Source organism: Hypomesus nipponensis, chromosome 13 (assembly GCF_054491055.1).
Source record: "Hypomesus nipponensis isolate SF chromosome 13, ASM5449105v1, whole genome shotgun sequence".
NCBI classification, from domain to species: Eukaryota; Metazoa; Chordata; class Actinopteri; order Osmeriformes; family Osmeridae; genus Hypomesus; species Hypomesus nipponensis.
In genome coordinates this window covers 13,805,369-13,828,301 of record NC_140373.1, presented here as the reverse complement: position 1 = coordinate 13,828,301, position 22,933 = coordinate 13,805,369, and the positions used below count along the sequence as shown (strand labels likewise).

The following is a 22,933-nucleotide window of genomic DNA, read 5'->3' as shown; positions in this document are numbered from 1 at the left end:
TTTTTGGGAAAACGAACCCTGGGCTTTTGCAGGATCCCTCAGACGGCATGACCGCGGTTTCCAGGGGCAGGCTTAAACACTCAGGCACGGTTTGAAATGTTGTTATTCCTGGTCTCTCCAGGCCAGGGCAATGATAGGTTTTACTGTTTGGGGGCAGGAAATGGCAGTCCCTCCATGTAGCGCACCAATGCAGTCCAGGAGCATTTCCTGAGGTGGGGATGTGGAGGGTGTGGAGGGAGGAGGGAGGCGCACAAGGTCAGGGCATGGGGTGGAGCGGGGGCAGTTGTGAAGGGATCGACCAGGACATGTTTGTAAAGGTCACCAAAGTGATCAGGGACAGTGTTAGGGACATAGGCAGAGAGTAGCGAGGAAGGCACACTAGACTAGACTATGTTAACAGTAATGACAAGTGTTTTTGTGTTTGTGTGGGACCCAACTTCTCTCTCTCTCACACACACACACACACACACACACACACACACACACACACACACACACACACACACACACACACACACACACACACACACACACACACACACACACACACACACACAGGCTGCATTAAGGTCCATAACCTTTTCCTTTGTGATTTTTTTCCATTTTATTATTGTCATTAGTACCTTCATTTATGCTCTGTAAACATCCTGACAAGCTCACCACAATATTTGTCGAACAGGAACATGAATATTGATTAGGTTTGATCATTCTCGAATGGCAATTTTGGTTGACTTTCATTATCCTATTAGATATGAGGGTCCTGGAGCTATGTCCATCATCAATAATCCATCTGGGTTGAGAGGGTTCTTACAGCGACTGATGTGCCCCAAATTGGGCTGCCTAAGGGCTCAGGCAGATTCCAACTGTCATTTTAAAAGCAGGTTTCAGCCACAGTGTGGATGTGATATTTGAACGTTGTACTAACATGGCCTTGTTTATCCTTTTTCCATTAAGAAAATGCCAGGACATGTATCTTATCTCAGATCCAATCAGAGCTCTACAAAGAAATAGAACAAACTAATTAATTGGTGGGGGTGGGGTTTACGGAAATAGGTCAATAGGATATTCCACATAAACTCCAAAGACAGTATTTTTGAAGAGCTCATCAAATCCAGAAAACAAAAAAGGACAGGTTTAGCAGTTTGAAAGATGGAGCTGTAGCTGTAACTAAAATAATTCAAATAAATATGCTCTTAAAAAGCAACAGGCTGTTAGCAGCTGTGCGCCCCACTGCCAACTGCTGAACTCCCAGCCCCCTTCAAACCTCACCCCTCCTTCTCCGGGCACGCACACACCGTTTATCCCAGGCGAATAGATTTGTTTATCCCCACAGAATTTCTCCCCCACATTTCAGGCCTTTGCAGTGCCACAGAATAGTAGCCAAGGGTCACCATTGGCAGAAGTCCCTACAATCTGGAACTAAATAAGACTCTGCTCAAACCTCCGAAATGTTCACCTGGTTGCACCTGCTCAAACTTGATTTGAAGAACCAGGCAACCCGATCCTGGCCCAAATAAGTCCTTTTCGTAGACTGCTACCACAAATATTGCCATTGGCAGTAGCATGTAAAAGACTGGGAATTAGAAATAAAAACAAGCCTGCCCGCCACCCCAAGTCCTACCCCCCCACCCCCTTCTCAAGCCCCTCTACACTCAACTGAGAGGCCCTTTCTTTCTCGGGCTCTTATGCACTTCGGGCATAAGAACCTGTTTCAGGAGAGTGAGAGGTCCTTTACCCCAATGTTGCCCTCGGACATTAGCTTCCACCCAGAACCCTACACAAGGGTGAAAGGCTGCTGGTCCATGAGGGATAAAAAAAAAAAAAAAAAGTTGTGTGTGTGTATGTATGTATGTATGTATGTATGTATGTATGTATGTATGTATGTATGTATGTATGTATATGTATGTATATATATGTATATGTATATGTATATGTATGTATGTATGTATGTATGTGTGTGTGTGTGTGTGTGTGTGTGTGTGTGTGTGTGTGTGTGTGTGTGTGTGTGTGTGTGTGTGTATATATATATATATATATATACACACATAGTATAGATTTTTGATCAAACCGCTCCAATTGACTGCTAAATTTGGTTTATTAATTCTATAGTTTAGCAATCTGTGCACCATAGGGCTGGGCGATATGACGGTATGTGCGACGGTAGAAATGTGTCTTCCGGGAGAGATTTGGCTATACAGTTGTTGCATCACCCGATGCATGACTCTCTGGATTGGCACCCCCTCGCGGGAGCGCGCGCGATTCAAAGAGTGAAGGATTTCGTCTTGATATCGCATCCAAAAGAAGGGGAGACAGAAGTCTCACATTATACCGTCTTTGTTGTTGAATTCAAGAGAAGGATGTCTGTTATCTGTGTAAATATCAGATGCTATGGGGTGCCAATCCAGAGAGTCATGCATCGGGTGATACAAGACCGGGAAATATCAAACTGAGGCTTTAACGTATCGACCGAGCTTTAACGAGGTTGATAAACCGAAACCGAAGTTAGATATAGATAGTAAAACTCATTTTGAAATTTTTGTTGGAGGGCATTACGGATCTGTATAGAGCTGTGAGTAGGTCACCACGCGAATTGCAGGACTGCGCATCAGCCAATCGCAAAGCTCGTACTGTCGTTGCCTTTAAATAATAGCCAGTAACATCTTGTTTTACATATTTACAGAACAATTACTATACCGTAATATATACCGTAACCATGATATAAAATTACCGTGATAGAAGATTTTGGCCATATCGCCCACTCCTTGTGCACCATATAATTTTGTTCCCTCTCTCTCCAAGTCTCTCTCCCTCCCTTGCCCACTTTGTTGAACCTTTCAGCTTCAGTCAGCAGACCACCCCCCCCCCCCCTTTCAAAATCTAGAGCTCCAATCCTTGCTTTCCCGGTGACGTCCGTTACCTAGCCTCAAAAAACCTGCTCACAACATTCTCCCCTTTCTGAAAATATTTTTCCGCTGCGCCGTCCAAACCATGAGGGCCTTTCTTTAAGTAACGCACGCAGAGCGTGGTCAGCTTTTCATTCACTCCGAGAGGACTTTCTCAGCAGGGATGAGAATAATTGGTGTTTGTGTTCCCAGCATGGGATGCAGGGCAACTTAGCTGTTGCTTGCTAAGGATAGATCAATTGATAGACCCCAACAATTGGATCTTTCCGTCCATTCACAAAATGTTGACAGGCATGGAGTGACTGCTGGGTTTCCCATGTTATGTTGTCTCCTATGAACTTGGAGGGTTAAAGTTTTAGAAAAATACAGATGTTCACTAGTTACAAGACAAATTGTGGACAAAGCATACTCCACCAGCTCCTCATTACAGAGAAATGGTCCTCCAGCTGATTCTGCGTCAGAGAGGGTGAAGGAGGAGGGGAGGATGTATGAAGGCGTCCCCCCAGACCGAGGGAGTGTGCCTTGGCCGGGACTCCCCGCTGACCACCAAGGGCCCGTCTGGAACTGTGCGTCATGCGTGGTCGGCAAAAGGGATTTACAGTGAATACCAATCCCCCCCCCCCCCCCATCTCCCCAACCCCCACTTAAGCCTTGAGAACAGACCCGACCCCCTGAGTCTGCTCCAAGAGCACACGCTCATGGTTTTAGGTCCATTTCTGTCTATAAAAGACACATTTTCCAACCACTGTCAGTGGTATGCGGAGGTGGGGGGGGCTAGATGGTGGTAAATGTGAGGGGGGGGGGGTCTTGCTCCCCATTCCCGATCTCTGCTTTTCTTTACCCCATCCAGCCACATCTGGCACTGTTTATCACCTGGGCCCGATGGCGCAGCGCTAAGGCCAAAGACCAGGAGGGAACAGGGGTGCCAACCTCAGCACGCCCTGCAAAGGGGGCTCCGAGTGGGGAAGGAAGGGAGGAAGCTGGGGGGTTCTTCCTGCTGCAGGCTGGGAGATAATCACCCATGACAGGTACTCCACAGGAAGCACAAAGACTCTTCATACAACACATGTAATGACGTCAAGTAAAAAAAAAAAAGATAAACCACCTAATCCTAAAAAGGAGAAAATACATGAAAAGAAAAGGTGTATTAGTGATGTACCGGTGCGTGTGGAGCAGTTAGAGGCATGTCTTCCGTGAACAGAAGGACGATGCAAATACATTTAAAACAAACATCCAGAAAGAGCTGGAATGAGAGGTTGGAGTCAAGCGAGACCGAGGCAAGAAGAAAGAGAAGGTCTCGAAACCAAGCGATTGACAAATAGAGAAAGAGTGAGAAAAAGAAGAGGGAAAAAGAACGCAAGCGAGTGAACGAGCGAGAGCGAAGAGGGAGCCAAGCAGGGGCAGAGAAGAACGGGGTTGGGGGGGCTGGGGGGGGGGGGGGGGGGCGGAGGGAGAGACAGAGAGCTGGTAGGACAATGAGGCCCATTGATATTGTGGAGACAGGGCTGGGTACCTCTAGCTCATGTGCAGAGCTGACTGACTGCACAGAAGCACATTGATTATAGTCTGCATTACAAATGGCTAAAACAGAGCAGGGGTCCTGTCCAAACTGCTGCCTCCAGTGTAGCCGCCTACACTGTCACAAACCAAATCTACACAGACAAGACAGAGGCAACGCTTTCATTGTTAGCATTTGTTTCATAGAATCGAAAACTTGATTTCTCAGCCCCCGACAGACTTTAAAATCAATGGGTTTACAAGCCGTTTAACAAAATAGGGACCTCATTTCTCAAAGTTCCTCAGGTAATCGATAGCTCTAGAAAAACAGCTTGTACATTTTCATTCTGGGGTATCAACAAAACCTTGAGCCAAACAGAAAGGGAAGTGTGAGGATGTGACGTTATTCACTTGCTGCTAGGGGACATTTAAATGCATTACTGGTACTTAGCAACTGACTAATGCTCATGGTTAATCACATACAGTTAATACTGGGTCAATTCTATTCAAAAGTCTTCAACCGGAGCTTCAACTACCAGAATAAGATTTTACCACCATCTATGGGACATCAGAAGGAACTGCAGCTTAAACTCCACGTGCAGCAACAGGGTCATTCGAGACCTTTGCTACTTCATCTTTACCTCAATTGAAAAGAACCCATACTTTGTGGAATGAGTCATTCCAATGTATTTGCATGATTAATGCTACACCCATATAGGTCTGGTGAGGCCATGTAACTGTCACAAATTCAGAGGAGCTCTGCGAGTATGTGTGTCGCCCCATACCTGTCTGTAGGTGCAGATGATGATCTCCCTCAGGTGGTAGTGCATGGGGGTCATGGTCTCACTGACCGAGTCCAGGGCCATGTCCACCTCTCTCTTCATCCTGTGGCCATCCGGCAACAGGCGCACTAGCTGCATCACCACCTGGACACACATTTACATTTAGTCATTTAGCAGACACTCTTATCCAGAGCGACTTAGAGTAAGTACAGGGACATTCCCTCCGAGGCAAGTAGGGTGAAGTGCCTTGCCCAAGGACACAACGTCATTTGGCACAGCCGGGAATCGAACCAACAACCTTCTGATTAATAGCCCGACTCCCTAACCGCTCAGCCATCTGACACCCGTACATACACACACACTCAGCGTTGTCACAAAAAACGGCACTCGGGTACAGTGTTGGTACTCAAGCCAAAAAAAACAGTATGATACCAGAATTCTGAAGTTACATGCAGTCGGATGCTGACAAGCACTGTGTGGGAAAAAAATCACACAAAAGTCGCTAGTGGCTTTTGGAAAATGTGCTAAAAGTTGCTAAAAAACAACCTTGGTCTTTTGGAAAGTTTAAGAGAAACATTAGTTAGTAGTGGAAACTGTGCACCAGCTGGTGCGAAGCATTCACAACCAGCATGACCCAAGTGGCTGCCAACAGAGCTATTAGTCATGACCTGCTTTTGGTGGGGAGGAGTGTAGAGCCTCGTCCCACCGTTGTGCTGTTTATGCAACGTGTTGTCAACCTACTGAAGCTGGCCCAGTAGACCCTGTCTTACAGTACGTACGCATGACCAGACCAGACTTGCAGGCCAAACCCTGTAACCCCACAACAATGCGTGTCAGCCAAATAGTGACATCAGCACCCACTATCCACAGCCCTCGGCACTATACAACAGTTCAGGGGATGCAAGTTTGATATCAGCTTTGGCAGCTACATCAATAGTTAATGTGAGTGCGGACATTTTTTTTGCATTCATTTGAGTACAAATACAGTTTTCGGTTAGAAACTTTCTTTCGTTATGTAATGTTTTCTTAGACTACCTCAATTCTGACTTTGGTGCCGAGTCCAACACCTGTCTGTGTGCTGCAGTGGCTATTTGGCAAGCTCAGAAGAGAGCGCTGACATGGAATTCTGCATGCATCGGTTTGTGTTTTCGGTTTAACTGCTTTGATTTTACAAGCGTTGATAGGGATACTGCTTTTATTTTGTGTATATATATATATAATATATTCTGTGTGTGTGCGCGTGCGTGCACATAGAGGAGGGGGGAGAGAGAGAAAGAAAAAAACTGAAAGAGATCACATTTAATGGTAATGTCCCAGATTGAACAGATGAAAAGCTATTTGGGACATACAGTTCATGATGAAAACATCAGGCTGCACACGTGTACAGTACATACAAAAACTATACAGATATACACTGGGAAACACCAACATTACCGTCACCATATCAAGGTTGACTGAGCCCTAAGGTTTCCACAGACAGCTCAGCATTTCACTGTGGGCGGCATTTACCAGGCTGTGCACGATTCACTGAGGCATCAGAACACCACAATAGAGAGTCACATCTCACCTCACGGAGCGCGGCTAGAACTGAACCAGAAGTTTCCCATGGCAACCACCCTGTATGTCCCAGACGCTGGCCCCTGTTGGGCCGCAGTGAACGGTATGCGGCCTTTGTGAGCCAAGCCCGCCAAGTCTGGCCTCTTTCACAGTGGCCATGTTTACAGCTCTAAACACTGACCCAGCAGGTTCCATTAAGACAGCGCTGATTCACGGTCAAACCCTGGTGAAGCCCCACCCCCACCTCCCCCCCCGCTCGCTTTCAGAGGGGACTATTTCAGTAGAATGAATATGGCCTCTGTATTTGTTTGGACACTGTGGGCTCTTTTCAGTCTTTGGGTGCGAGGGGAAGGTGTAGAAAGCGCAGGGATATTCCATGCTCCGTTTTGTGGTGGCTTTTGAAGTAAGGTTTTTGGAGCAAGGTGGATATTTATTAGTCATAAATGATTGGTTATTTGTCAAAATGAGACTGAACTGTGGTGTTGTGAAAGGGGGGGGGGGGCTGACAGGGAAACAGCTAAACCACACACCAGACGGTTGATATCCAACTTGGATATCACCAGACATTCCTCCATCCCAAAAACAAGAGTGGCAGAATACAACAGAAGCAAGAGCATTACCTACCTCAAATTCCCCCTTGGTGTACTTGGCATCAGGAACACTCACTATCTCATCATCGCCAAACTCAGGGAAGCCCTACATAGAGAAAGAGGGCATCAACAATGCCCTGTCTAAATGACCATTTTATATGAACTAACTTTTACAATACTTAACAAATAAAGAACAACTTCAGAATGAATTCCTTAAAAAAAGAAAATGATGCCATTTCCTCAGAATCCTCCTCTCGCCCCTGAATGCCCCTCAATGTTGTGTTTCAAGCAGCCCCTTACGTTGAAGTGCCAGAGAGTGAGAGAAGCCATGACCATGGCTGTGGTGGTCCTGCCCTTGCCATTAGAGCAGTTGAAGACAAAGGCCGAGTGGGAGTCCTCTGCCAAGGTAGACTTCATGGCCTCCATTAGCTTGTCAAAGTCCTGAGGAGAGTCACACCACACGCACACACAAACACTACTGAGCTCACAATCAGTGGTTACATATAACACCTTGTACCACTAGGGGGAGCTTCATGTTGTATCTCTAACTGTCTGCAGTAGGGATGCTCTTTTAGGTGGCTGTAATAAGTTATCTTTGATTTGGGCTTGACTCTGGTTTTTATTGATCATGAAGTCAGACAAGAAAGTGTGTGTGGGTGCGCACATGTCTGCCAGACGTTACCTCCTCTCTGGGCGCGCTGCAGTCGTCCAGGGGGATGCGTCTGTAAATGAGGCCGTGGTGAACGCTCTCCTGCTGGCTGAACACTTCCTGCACAGTCAGGCAGTTTTTGAACATCTTCATCTGCTTCTCCTGCTCCAGGATCACCTCCAACCACTTCTGGGCCCTCAGGATCTCCTCCTTCAGGGCTGTCTCTAGTTTCTGAGGACAAGGGAGGTGGATGGGTGGGTGAGTGGGGGGTGCATTATTATGGGGAAAACATGGCACACACACATAGCAGCTCCTTGCTTACCAAGATGTAGCTGTAGGTTAGAATCTACCAATTGTTGAGAGATCAATCAATTTAACAGATACCTACAGTCAGACCCAGTGGATTTGACTTGGGTGTCATGCAAAAGTGAACAGGTAAGAAAGAGTCACCTCCAGTTGCTGGGTGTCAGAGGCTGGGACAGAGATGTCCTGGTCCAGACAGGAGGGCTCTCTGGGGATGAACACCTGGCCGTTCCCCTCCAGCACCAGCTCCTCCTGCAGGTTCACCCAGAGAACGTGGCTGTGTTTACGTTTCTCGTCCGTCAGGTGGGCCAACACTGCGGCCGTTGCCTGCGCATAGACACAGACAAACACACAAAAGTTTGGACAGCAGTTATGGCCCATTAAACGTAATGTGTCCAGTTGGTTTCAGTCAATCTCTAGAATGCAAAGGTATCCCCTACAATATTAACCTTTTTATTGTACATTGCATCATCTAATGTAATATTCTATGTTGCTTGGAGATTTTACCTCTGCTGTGGGCTGTGCCATCCCGTAGATTGGCATCTTGGGCACGCGTCTGAAATTGGCAACCTTCATCTCTTTCATGGTGCTGAGCACGTCTGGGGCCAAGTACTCATCAGCAACCTAAACGCACGTGCGCGCGCACACACACACACACACACACACAGTCAACTTACAAACCCATTTGTTTATACACTGTAAAACATTAATTGAAATGTTTAGAACACCTTTATACATTTTTTTCTTCATATAATAGTTATTACAAATGTATTACAAAACATGGGTCCATTTTGGACAGTAAAGAGAAAGTATGGGAGGTTACCAAGACGCGTGCCCCTCTGGTGACGAGGTCGGCGGGGGCAGACATCCCAGACAGGTCCATACAGGCCAGGAGCCTGTACACCCACGCGTGTGCACACATCCACTGGCTGAAGTTACACGCAAACGCCAGAGGATACTGCCAGACGCCACACAGAGACAACATACCGTTAATGAAACAAACAAAAACTAAAAACAAATATTTAATTTTCATACGACTACATGAGCAAAATGATCAAACCGTTCAGGGCGAGGTGAAATAATGAGTCTAACCTGTTCGTGGAGGTACGCGTTGAACACTATCAAATAAAAGTAACGCTCCAAGCTCTGCATTGTTCGCTGAAGAAAGTAGTCTTTGGTACTGCTTCCCTGGTAGAGATGACAAGACATTAGACCCTTCAACATAGTGCTAGCTAGTTTGAAATTGTTCACATTAATCCCAGCCCCTGTTGGACTTCTTGTCAGCTTGTACACGTGTTACGCCTAATTGGCTGGCCACGGTAAAGATCAAGGAGTGCAGTCAGAAAAGGAAAGCTGTTGTCCGAACTGCTTTGATCCCCGCCTGTCTCATTTCCAAAAGGTGTGCAGGTACAGCACTAACATGCTCTCAGGTCATTACACATTCACAGCTCTGATGGGCTGAGCACCTTAGTGGATAAAGGGCTTTCATGCCGACTTACTAGATTTAAAAAACAACACGGCAGCTGTAATGTACTGCACGTCTCACCTGAATCTGATAATCTTCTCCTATCCCCTCCAGCTTCTTCTTATATTCATATATGGCGTCTTTGATGTTGTGCATTTCTGAACAAAGGCCAATAGCGTGGTCCACCTGACGCACAAAAAAGTTTGAAGTTGTCAGCATGAATTTCTGAAAGCATGAATCTTCCATTCATTTACAATATGAAACGCATATGAACATTTTTTCAGCATGATAATGCAAATGTGCTTGTATCACTCACCTCTTCCATCACCTGTTGCCCGTTAGGGAGCTTGTTGACCAAGTTCTGGATGACCTGGAAAAGTGGCTTCGGTTTGGACGGCGGAACCTCCTCGTTCCTGAAAACACGCACAGCCTTATCAACATCCTGAAATCCTACATCGTTTTACGCAGTATTGCTACGAAGTGTTACGACAAATGTGTGATGTGTCAGATGATGCCATTTCCCACAACATAATTTTTTTTAGCTTTTCCCAGTGGGACTGTGTTAAGGTCTTACTCAAGCTCTGCCGTGCCCTTTAGGCGGTTCATGACCAAGGTGCCCAGGATCATGGCCAGGTTGGTGCGGCCCACTCCCACCTGGCAGCTGAACAGCAGGGCCGGCGGGGGCCTGGGCGGGTCGGTACGCAGCAGCAGTTGAGGGGTCTCCTAAAAACCAGCACCTGTATGTTACTTCACGGCAACAATGAAAGCAACGGGTAAGGTCTATAAAGTTTTCTCTACAATGACCATAAAAAGTATACAGCGCATACAGGTGTCTCTCTCGGAACAAATGAGACAAGACAACTCGCCTTTAGAGCTGAAAAGTCAAAATCCGCCGTTTAACTGCTGCTACTCAGAATATGACACTGTGGATCAAGTGACTGAAATCGTGAAATCCCAATTTTGCATCTTGGCAAACTTCCTTTAGCAGACTATAACACTTAAAATGAGAAAACCTGCAGTTTGAACTTTAGCCCTCTTTCAACTTCTATACCAGGAAGTAAGAGACCATGCAGGAAGCAGTCACCAGTCTTGCAAACATGAGCTATAGTCACTTAGCAAACAGAGATGAGACACAGCAGAACAACACTGCCATCTCTGTGTGTGTGTGTGTTGCAGTGAAAAAGAGAGAAAATGAGAGAGAGAATTCAGTAGACCACTGGACCCATACTTGCCAAAAATGGAACCATTTTCCAACCGCAGGGAACAGGACAGTCCTCTATACACAAGTCATTCCAAAAAAGGCCAAACGCAACCAAAGGACTTGGCACATCCTGTCCCAAGACGGAAACCATACAACACTGTGAGCGGACGTCCCTGTCTCCCTCTACTGCCAAGGGGTCGACCGAGGCTCCGCAGTTTAGACTCAAAGCCTTGTGTCATATTCATAACTATTATGATTATTGGGGGATTGATGGCGCGTACACGGTGACAGGCCCAGGCAGTGTTAACACAAAGCTCATTTGGCCTTCCGTCCACCTCCCTGAGATACTCCAGATGTTCTAGAATGTTCCACTCGTGAATATTCTTAATGGCACATCAAAACAAATTGTTGAAGAGAGAGTGAAAAAAGGAGGAACCTAATCCCTAATATAGCAATACAGGAGTCGTAATGAGGGGGTTGAGACTTATCAGTTAGACCATGACGACAACGGTCTCTTACCCTGAGAATGCTGACAAAGACATCGAAGTCCTCTTCCAGAGGAGCGCCCTCCATCGGCAGTGGCAGTCTGTGGTATCTGAGATTGGATAAACACAGGTAGGCAGACCCAAAGACACATGGGAGACAAAGAGAAGACAACTGTTATGAAATTGTTGGAGGAAAAAAATATGGTGTCTGTTTTGTCAACATGGCCTCAAAGCGGGTGAAACACAGTAAACGTGAAAGAACAACAAGACAGGACCGATCTGCAGCAGGTCTGAGCGGCATGGCGTCGATCTCACATATTGGAAACACCCGGCTCAATTGTACAGGGGGACTTGTGGGCAGATACCCATTCGCATAAAGGACTGGCCTCTTAAATACTCTTTTTACCCCTCATGTTAAAAAGCGCTGCATCAAAACATCCCTTTCCTATGCTTGATGTTTAGGACAGGGAATTCTCAAAGGATTTGCTGTTGCCCAGATGGTTTGAGTGTACTGGGAGGGTTGGGGGCAGAGGGGATGACATATTCACTTGGCCTGGAAATGTTGTGAGCTAGTCATTACATATCAATAAAACCTCCGGCAACGCTGATCTGATTACAAACAGGATGCCGCAATCTTCCTCCTTCACAAAGCAGGCCACTCAGCCATTGCACAAACAAGCTCCTCTATTTACAACCTGGCTCTCTTGCTTGCACTGCTCTGCTCGCTTGCAGCGGGGGTTTATCTAAACCATGCCACTATGACGTTGTGGGGCCCTGAGGTGGCTTGCTAGCAACGGATGCTAATAAAGGCTAGGTAAACAGCACCTGTAGAGCGGCGAGGTGAACATGGGTCTCTTGTAGACCTCCTCAGTGACGTGAATGTCCTCCTCGCACGCAATGGCCATCTTCTGGGGCTCGTCCTTGAAGTGCTCGATGTCGTTGTAGACATAGAACACGTTCTCGTTGAGTTTGGCAAAGTCGTTGAGCTAGGGGAGGGAAATTAAATACAGTTTAACATCACAGCGATTTTAAAATATCTAATTTGTGACTTAGTATCTGCATTGCCTGCCGTAAAGTTACAAAAAAGCGCTTCTTAAATGCAGTCCATTTAGTCCAGTCCATTTAGTATTTGAGGAAGTACATGAATTTCCAGGCCCATTGAAGCTGGATCATCATTGTGGACTCTGTAAAGGGTCAAGAGATAACTGCATCGTTGTGACATGACGGACCTCTTTTCGGATATTTAGCTCCAGGTTCTCCACCTGCTCCTCCTTGTCCAGGCCATGAAGGTTCTCATGGAGGTTCTCTTTCCTCCTGGGGGTGTACGGTACAAAGTTGTCCTCCAAGTGAAGGAAGACCACCGGCTCTTCTCGCACACAGAAGAAAATCACCTCCTGCACACAGAATAAGAAATATAATTTAGAAACTAGGAAAGGTACAATTTCTGGGGAAATTGTGGGGAAATTGTGGGGTGTGCTTCTGTCTGTTGCAGATGGGTATGTTTCCAGGCTGTGAATATCAACAATATTTACCAGGGCTAGGTCTGAATCTAGGAGCAAAATGGAGCACAGCTGCCAGCTGTAGGTATATGCCGGTAGCAACGCTAGTGCTAAATAAGTATTTAGCTAGTTGGCTCCATAACGCCAGGTAAGTAGGGCTTGTGAGACTGCTCACCAAAAGAACAAAGGGGAACCTACTTGTCTAGCAGTTTAAGACATGTTCGTAGGTACCTAGCGAAAAGTAGCCTCAACTTTCCTAGACTTTTAGTTATGGTATTAATGCTGAGGGCTCGCCGATATCGCCGCCTGTCTTACTAGAACAACGTATCTATGCGTTGTTACTAACGTGTGATGACGTTGTGACGTTAGGCTAGCATTGAATTCCCTTGTGCCACACAACGCACTTTTTACCACAAAAACTGCAAAAAAAATGGGACCAAGGCGAACATTTTGACACCTACGTTGTCTATGTAGTGCAAATATTCAAGTTTTTTTTTAGGGGTGGGAAAATAATTATAAATATATATGAGACAGAACAATGGTTGTGCTCGCAAAAGATTTGAGTACACCCAATAATATAATATATATATTTTCAGTTGGATGGCCTGAGTGTCTTTGCTTGCATGGGCCTCCAAAACTAAGCCTGAATTTTCATTCCAACATAAACCACATGGGAAAGGAATTTATAGCGTGCCCCTTTGTGATTTGGTCATTTTATTTCAGTGACAGTCCATTTCCATCTGCTGTAACCAGACAGATATTCATTTTTTTCCATGCTCCTTCCACATGAATGGGAGTCTCTGTTTGCCTAGTTCTATCTCTTACCCACAGAGGCAGAGACACTTGACTCTTCAAATATTTACAGAAAACACGTGAAGAAAAAGGCCCAGTGAGACAACAAGACAACGGCACCTGCACACCTTAGCCCAGTGTTGTTGTGACACAAAACAATATGACAAGCGTTTGGTAGACTGAGAAAATAACCGTAAAAAAGGGCTACTGACCTCGAATCCTTGGCCCTGGAGCCGTTGGAGGACCTGTTTGAAACCATTCAGACTGGGTTGGCCCATTCCAAACAGAGGGCTGGCCCCTTTAACTTGGCGGAAGTTGGGCGCCCCGTAGATGCCTGTGGTGTTGAGGACGTCCGCCTTGCTGTACACGTCCTGCACCATGAAGTACTCCCCCTATAGGACATCCAAATCAATTAACATCAGGACAGCCGGGGGGGGGGGGGGGGGGGGGGAGTAGGGGTCATGTTAGAACATGGTCTTCAGGCCCTCGTCATTCATTAGCAATTGTGAATACTGTGGTGCTATTAGGCCCAACCGGTCGTCTAAGTGAGTAAACAGAAGCTCTCGTCTAACAATGGGGATGATCGCATGCCTAATTAGCCCGGTTGCAGGTGACAGCAGATCAAAGTCCTAAGAGGGAGGTGACAACGCTCCCCACTCAGCGGCTACACATCATCAGAAAACACGGCGCATGACAATGTCCTTTGGGCTTGCTCTGCAAATTGAGCACATTTACGTGAAATGAGTAAGCACAAGGCTGGCTGGAGTCAACTCCAAGTATTGGATTTTTTTTAAAGGGTATTTATAAATGTGTGTTTGTCTGTGTGTGTGTCTGTGTGTGTGTGTGTGTGTGTGTGTGTGTATATGTGTGTGTGGTGGGTGTGTGTGGGGGGGAGGGGGCATGGAGATATTGAGGAGGGTGAATGCCTGGGATGTTGGTGTTCTTTCCTTACCAGAACCAAATAATGTTCAGGCATCGTATCTGATATCCGACCCACTTTATAATTCGTTCTGAGGACGTCATCGTGGATCTGAAACTCCTGTCTGCAGTTGTACCTGCAGCAAACAAAAACCACCGATCAGAACAAACACGTCGGCTTCACCAAGAAGCAACTGCATTTTGATTTGCGTGTCGGTAATCCCAACCTACAATATCACCTCCATCTCCTTATTTAATTCCAGTGGTAGACAAAGTGAGATTAAACAGGACCACAAACAAACAGCAAAGAGAGGTAGGGGGTGGGGGGGTGATCAAAGCGCTGGGGGGGATTAACATCCAATTGACCAAACACTCATTCGGGGGCCGGCGGCAGCGGGAGGCTTACGTGATGACGACGGGTGCCACCTTGTTGGTGATTATGGACTTGGCCTTGTTGTTGTGGATGTTGACCGTCTGGAAGGAGCTCACGCTAAGCGACTGCCTGCTGTCTGCCATCCCGTTGCCATGAACACTTTCAAGTGGCGATGCGGAGGCGACGGCTTGTGGCGCTGCGCTGGCAGTTGTACCCATGCTCCACAAGCAGCTGTGAATGACATTGTAGCGGAACTTGTGGATAAAGAGGCCAATAACACACGCTGCATATTTACACACAAGCACATACGCAGAGAGACATAACGCTCGTTTCACACCGGAAGAGAGCTGTGAAATCCAGAGAGAGAGAAATCCAGGGCATAGGAACCTGTTGAATCTGTGTCCAAAACTATCATTTTCTGTGTTGATTTGAAAATAATTGGTACTTCATAGTGTGAACCCAAAGATGTCATTGTGCACAACTTGTGTCCTTTTGCATACCTCCTATTGGTATTTCTTTTTATCTCTATATGACTGACACCCACCGCAGTCCACTTGTCCGATAGAGACCTGTCTAAACATGAATGAACCAGCCTAAACACAAATCAACACTGAACTTGACTGTTGGCAGATTGGTAATATTTCTCTGCCAAGACTATGGAGGGTGTCGTCTTCAGCGTGGATGTATTTGTATGTTAATTGAAGCCCACTTGATGTGGAGCACTGGCCTCCCAAACAAGCCAGGCAGGCGTCTCCTGTAGTCCCCTGAGTAAACAGGGGTTTTGCACTGAGCTCTGCAGATAAACAAACGAGTGATCCGACAAACTAGCAGGACACAGCCAACAGTGCTCCTCCACATCTCACACAGAGCTGGCAACGTCCCAACTGCCCCCGCCATCCCCAACCCTTACACACACACACACACACACACACACACACACAAATACAGACATAAACACATAACGAGAAACACAGACGCACAGACACAGCCGGGGAGATGCAGGCATACATATCACAACACACACACACACACACGTGTATGCACACATATGTACAGAGAAACACAACACACTCTGCCAAATTCCAAGTCTTACCCCAGGGGGATACAAAGACATGAGACGATGACTGAGGGGGATGTTTGAGGGGGTATTATCTGTGCGCCCCAAAAGTTCAGTGACCCCTGTGCAATCTTCTGCTTTGAACATACCCACACACTCTAATGGGGTTGGTCCCAAAAACATTTCAGCAGACTGGCGTGCCACTCCTGCCTTCCATCTCTCTCTTTTTCTGTCTCTCCCTCCCTCTCCATCCCCTTTGTTGTGCCTGAGAGTGAGTGGGAAGTTCAGCCTTGAACAGAGGGAGTTAAATGCTTCAGTAGCAGGGTTCTCTTCTCAAGGGAGTAACAAGTCCACCGCAGAGCACACTGCAGTACGCCACTAAACGATAGAACTGTATGGGAACGAACTTTGTCAGATCACAAATAGCAGATAACGGGTGGAAATAGCTCAATGATCGGTTTATTGTGATGACAGTGTGTCTATAAAGTCAAAATGAAAGTACTGTGTTACATAAAATCTTGAGGAAAATAACTTTAGAAAGGGGAAATACAACTCAACTGAACTACACTACATGACCAAATACATTACAATCACTGTCTCTAAGAATTCAGTTGTTGATACTGCCTTCTATCTTCCTGTGACATGACAGAAGGATTTCTGTGCATGCACCGACTAGGACACCACAAACTGCAAATCGGACCAAGAGTCTTACGTTCTAATGGGTGAGTGCTCTGCTGTCCCATCCCTTTGCATCTCCCGCTTGCTTTCCGCCATGTTCCGAAAAATAACTTGCCGTCACATCCCACCGAACCAAAAAAAAAAAAACTCTCCTGTTTCAAGATCACCCCGACCAACCCCTCCGTGCAGGAACAAAGAAAAACACCCCTCGCAACCAGAATGCCCCTTTAGCTGGCACTGCTAACAGGCTGTAAAGGTAACACTGAGCGACCCCTATATCTCACTCCTCTTTTGTTCAGTCCGATCGCACGGCCGTTGTGCTGTGAGATTGACACTGGAACCTCGTGTCTCTACGGAGGGTGCCAAGAGAAACGGTGGTACATCTGGTGGCCAGATGGCTTCAGCCGAGCTTGCTTTCACAGGGACGGACAGTGCACGGAGTAGACACAATTGGCTCTTGTACTGTAGGAAAGCACAAATAAAGACCAGGAGCAAAATGGCAGACCACAAGTGTCACGTTATCTGCGTGTATCCCAACTGACCCAATTGGTTGTATAGTGTTAGGGTTATTATTAGAACTATTGTGATACAGAAAAACACAATGGACAATGGGCTTCTCATCTAGTTACAGGACATCAACCAATCATCAGGTGCACTCACGTCAATATAAAAATATTGCTCTTGTAAATGTAAAAACTTGTCAAAGATGATTGCTGTGTTCATGTTTTGTTTGAATGATTTGAGGAATTTCAACACTGGCCACAGCTTCACTATTTGAGATGCTGTTCTGACTGAGTCGCAGACTAACCACTTACAGCTCTAATGAAGTTCTATACAAACTAAAACTCCTTTAAACAGGATGAAGGACTACCCACTGTCTATGGATGAGAGGATCCTTAACTGAATTGCTCCTTATATGGTTTCTTCCCTTCTTTCTCTCTCTGAGACATTTTGAGGGGTTTTCCCTTATTTTTGCTAAGGATTACGTTCATACAAATAAAGTAAGCATCTGTCACTTAAGTCTAATAATTTAAGTCTAATATTTCCTCTCCTTGCGGACACAACCATGCTGCCATAGTGTTTAGGGTGACCCTATAGACCAGGGCTTAGCCTATCCATTGCATAGAACACCAACAGCCATTGCCAGCCCAGGACAAAGCAGGAAAGGCTGCATAGAAATGGACGTTTATCAAACCAAAATGGTCTAAATTCCTGCAAGTGTGTTTTAATTTACATTTCCTGACGGGGGCCTTCAAGGGCTGTTTCCCCCACCCCAAAGAATTCATGATGTGTGATCATTTTCTACTTTCACCAAGAAGTGAAACCATTTTGGAATAGGCTAAACTAAATAGAATTCATTTCACTTCCAAGTCGGTTACTCAGACTCTTAGTTTAGCAGCAAAGTGCCTTCTGGAGAGGTGTAAATAGCGTAAATAGCGTAGTGTAAATAGAATGAACCCCGGGAACTCCCAGCCTTCATTTCAAACTAGGCAGGCAGTTGGGGCGGAGGCCTCAGCAGAAATAGACCGCGGTCATAAACATCCTCCTGGACAGCCAATCAAGACGTTTTGCCTGTTTATTTCGAAATCACATCCAGGAAGCTGTTACCCGCTCACAAAACGAATAAAAAGGCAATGACAATCTGCAATTTCCTCAGCAGCAAAACTTATTGAGCGAACCATCTGAATGTCGACAGCAGAAAAGGAGTGTCAACATGAAGCTAAATATGAATGACTTGTGTCTGAAAGCATGTGAGCTACCTTGAAAACAAGCCAAAAACGAAATAGGGCGATTGGCCGACATTTTGAGATTCAACATGAAAGCCAGCTACACTGGTCAAGTGTAGCTGCCCCCCCCACATCCCCCCCCAAAAGAGAGTACATAAAGCAGTGCATCAACTCCAGTTGGTGGAGAAGTCCATTCAGAAGCATCGCTATTTCAAAATTGGTGCAGTGCACCGCATGCCAAAACTCTCCAATTAGGCACAGTGAGCTTGAGACCATGGAAAACTGAGGAAGAGCCCACCCACCCCCACAGTCTCCCCCATTCCCCGCACTGCTCCTTTCAGGGTTCTGCCCATTGAAATTCCGCTGGTGTCCTAACTTTGCTGTCGAAACTCCTTCCAGACAAAAGGGTCTAAAAGCAGGCAGGAAGGAGTGCGCAGCTGCAGGATGCATCTGTCGCTGGTCTGCCTAATAAGAGGAAGGATGCAAAGCGCTGCTCATTCACAGGAGATGTAGGGGGTTTGTGGGGACGGGCATCACCCCCCCCTACCACCACCTCCCTCCCCCTGAACACACTCCACGACGAGGGAAACCTCTGGGAGATAATCTTTTCCCCATGTAGGTGGAAAAACTAGACACGGTAGGATAAAAAAAGCTCGGATATTGTGTTTTTTATTAAAGCATGATGCCACCCTAGCTGGCAACATATCCCGAGCAAGCAAGCACACATCTCTAATTCATCCTCACGGTCACACAAGCCTCTTCCATTCATCTGAAGGAACAGAAAAACTCTCGTCCTTTTGTGCCTTCATGTGGACATTTTCTAGAGCAGCACTGCTTGCATTTGTCAGTCATCCTTGCTGCTCCTTACTTTGAAGCGTGTCACGGCGGAACATTGCCTCTGTTATGATCGGGGGGGGGGGGGGGGGGGGGGTAGTCCGGAGGTGATCTCAACTCAATAAAGACAATGCTAGTCTGCATTGGGACTTGCTCGACCAGGGTGTCCAAGGTGTGACTGACTCCTCAGGCTTTTTGTCAGAAGTTAGATACGAATGGTTGATGTCCTTGGAACACGTACCAAAGGTGACATCAACAGATCCTTCTCAGGTTTCTTTTGAAAGAAAAGCTCAATTCAGCATATAAAAGACAAACCCCAACCTGTGTAGTCCCTCACATAGTCATCCAACGAAAGAAACCGTTTCGAGATGGTGAGGCCACTTGTAAAGCACCCAACCCACACCCAGGAAGCGCTTGCACACCTTGGCAGGAAACGCTGTGTGTGACAGGGAGTGAGCATCCTCCCCGCAGCTGTGCACGTCTTTCATCAAGGAGTTCAGAGGTCACGGACAAGTGTGACTCCACAGGACATTGGGCCAATATCGCAGCACCGCACGGAAATGAGCTCAGGGCTTCCTCCCCGGGAAAAAAATAATTATCATATTGTTTCAACCTCAGCGTTACACATGAAGACAGCCATTGAGACATTCTTTAAAAGGTATAATGAACCCAGATGCTTTCAGAGTGGCAAGATCTGATACACAGATACAGTGTGCACTGACTCAATCCACTTCTAAATCAAAAAGTCAAAAATGTTTTGTTCTACTGACTGATATCTTTACATGTAGGAGAAAATAAAGATTATGGCCCGTGTTTCTAAGCCACATAGAACATACCTCCATGTAACACAAGCTATATTCCCCTGCACTACCATTCAAAATAGGCTTCTCGGTGCCAGACTACATCAAGGCCACAAATAATACGCCATTGACAGTAATAATTTGATTGCACTGCAAGAGTTAGGCTATAGAAAGTCTTCTCATGTGCAGGAAGAATGCAGTGGGTTCAGAATAACACTTAAGAGTCATGCAGTCTGTTGCATACATTTCTTTCCCACTGACAGTTGTTTTCTAAAATAACAGACCAACCAAAATATAACATCTACTTAGTGGCTTTAATCAGATGGAAAAAAGCAAAATACTTATGTTGTGACTATACTCCCCTAGCAGAAGGACACCGATGGATTTAAATCTGATCGAAAACTCCCCAGTTATTCTGCATATGACACTGAAAATAACTCATTCAAATTCAAATTCATTTTTTCCACCAAAACCTGTGAACGATCTTTTAAAACAGGACTGCAAATCTATTTCTGGAACTGTGTCTATAATTCTTTTCATTTCAAGATGGCAATTTTATCCCCTATGATTTCAAGGCTGAAGTAATGTGGCTTTCGTATTTCTTACAAACCAAGTACTGACCACAATGTACTGTCATCACCACAAGGCCAATTGACAATATCCTGGCACAGAAATGACCAAACAAAGGCAAGATGTCAAATTCACTTCTTTAAGCCATGTTGCACTTTCACTAAACCCTTTGATAATAAAACCACAGAAACAACACTGTCATGAAGGCAGTACAGAATTTAAGTACATCTTGCAACTTTGTTTGAGTGTAGACTAAAGCCATATTCTGCCATTTTGGGAATACAAACAAATCCAAGAAAGGAAGAATAAGGAACCAGATGCAATGTGATACCAAATATAACCACACTATGATAACTTTGAGCCATAAGTGGAACATAGAAATACTGCCACAAGGCATTGAGCTAAACACTGTCCAGGCCAGCATCGACTTTTGTTAATAAGGGTCATTGAACCATATATGACTTTATATACAGTATATATATATAGGGTTACACGTATATAATAGGTATAGTACCCATTTCTGGTCAGATTTTTTTTGCTGGTTCCAAACAGCCCCTGAAAAGCAACCTTGTTCAAGTGATAAACAACAATTTTTCCTCGTCTTATGACAGTTTTTATAAATATTCAAAACCCATTCAGTCACTGGAAATCACTATATAAAGTAAATGAATATACACGAGACAATCCAAGAACCATTGGTATGTCTGCGTTTGACACCATCGGGCAAAGCACAGACAGGGAAACCATGCAGTGACAGTACCTGACGCTCCTTTTCGCACACCATCCAAGGGGTTTTCAAGATGAGAAAAAAAATACAAATGGTGGATTGAGAATGTAAACCCCCCAAAAATGAATTTGACAGAAAATGACAGCTAGTTCTCCAGCAGCTCCACTCTCAGTCAGACATGGTTGGACTCTCCTCTGGTCTTTGAGGCAACTCAGCCTGGTGATTCCACTACGCCAGGCGGTCTCGCATCATTACCGTCTCCTTATAAAGAGTGGGATGAGTCAATGACAGTGTCCTTCAGTGGGAACGAAGCACAGGCAGCCAGTGAACTCACTATGGGAGAGGGGGAGTCGCGATGAGTGAAGCACAGCTCCACATCTCAGGGACGGAAAGTGACAGTGTTGCAAGTGTGTGTGTATGAGCGAGAGGCAGTGTTTGCACGAGTGTCCCTTGGTGCATAAGAGGTGTGTTGTTTTCAGTGCTGTGTGTGTGTGTGGGTGACGGCGTGTGTGTGTATGTGCGCGTGCATGCATAAAGAGGATGTGGAGGCGGACTCTGGGAGCCTTACTCATCAGCCAGTTTACCATCCAATCACCAGCTCAGACTCCTGGCAACAGCCTACCTCCCACATGCAAGCAAAAGCAGACCTTACAAACATATGGGCTTAACCCCCTGCACACCAATTACACCAACTAGCACCAAACCAGGGCTCTGATATAGAGAAAACTACCACTGTGCCCATTGGGTGATTAACAGTGAACCCAGCAAGGAGGTACACAGCATGTAAGTTGACATAACGTAACACAGAATGATGGCACTAATTAGTTCATTCATTAGCAATTAAAGCGTGGCTTCTTAGAGAGTAAATAGACATACAGCTGGGTAAACAGACCAGGCTTAATCTCAGGTTTAGCTTCAGAGGTCTGTTGTGTTCTTCTGGAGTATGCAGGGGGCACATCCCTGGGAATCTAAGTCCCCTAGCTACAGAAGTACAAATATGGAAGCTCAGGAACAACAAAACATGGGCTATCTCCAATCAATCATCTCTAAAAGAGCTGTAGTGGCTACACACAGCTTGCTGAACTAAGTGCATTTCTTATTTACACAATAAATTGGGTCTATGTGATCCGTTCATAAGTGGTGCAACATTACAGATGCAATCTCAAAAACATTCCATAAGGGAAGTGGTCATACATTTTGTTCAGGCGTATTAGCAAATGTATCCTTCTGTAACACTCATGAAGCATTATGCCAAGTGAAGTAGTTGAAGCCACTTTCTGCCGTTATCTGCTGTACATTTACTGCTCACTGCCACACCTGTTCCTTCCTTCCTGCTGCGCTACAGAAGTCTTTGATGAATGTGAATGTGAAACTGTGTGAAATTAAGACCTGCCGGCTCTCAACTCCAACAGCAGATGAATGAAACATTCAAACACCTCAGCCAAGCACTGCATTTGATATTTGCGATTCTTCCTTGTGTCTTAAAGAGGGGCGCTTTCTGGTGCATTCCCAAAGGCACACTTTGT

At 45.8% G+C, this 22,933-nt stretch overlaps 1 protein-coding gene across 3 annotated transcripts in view; it reads right to left on the bottom strand.

Moving 5' to 3' along the window:
* The window catches only part of pald1a (phosphatase domain containing paladin 1a), a 51,968-nt gene that overhangs the window by 27,036 nt on the left and 1,999 nt on the right, over positions 1–22,933 (bottom strand). Inside the window, exons 1-18 of one of the 3 annotated variants that reach the window (XM_084669504.1) lie at positions 21,441–21,737; positions 15,048–15,245; positions 14,676–14,778; positions 13,936–14,115; positions 12,662–12,826; positions 12,258–12,418; positions 11,467–11,542; positions 10,321–10,469; positions 10,063–10,159; positions 9,828–9,932; positions 9,374–9,469; positions 9,105–9,239; positions 8,789–8,905; positions 8,429–8,608; positions 8,012–8,209; positions 7,630–7,770; positions 7,364–7,435; positions 5,186–5,326 (exon numbers count right to left, since the gene is read on the bottom strand). In XM_084669504.1, the coding sequence (XP_084525630.1) occupies positions 5,186–5,326; positions 7,364–7,435; positions 7,630–7,770; positions 8,012–8,209; positions 8,429–8,608; positions 8,789–8,905; positions 9,105–9,239; positions 9,374–9,469; positions 9,828–9,932; positions 10,063–10,159; positions 10,321–10,469; positions 11,467–11,542; positions 12,258–12,418; positions 12,662–12,826; positions 13,936–14,115; positions 14,676–14,778; positions 15,048–15,232 (2,301 nt within the window). In that variant the 5' untranslated portion in view covers positions 15,233–15,245; positions 21,441–21,737. Of the gene's footprint in view, positions 1–5,185; positions 5,327–7,363; positions 7,436–7,629; positions 7,771–8,011; positions 8,210–8,428; positions 8,609–8,788; positions 8,906–9,104; positions 9,240–9,373; positions 9,470–9,827; positions 9,933–10,062; positions 10,160–10,320; positions 10,470–11,466; positions 11,543–12,257; positions 12,419–12,661; positions 12,827–13,935; positions 14,116–14,675; positions 14,779–15,047; positions 15,246–16,783; positions 17,105–21,440; positions 21,738–22,933 lie in introns of those variants that run through there. The other 2 variants (XM_084669502.1, XM_084669503.1) reach the window with 2 other exon arrangements.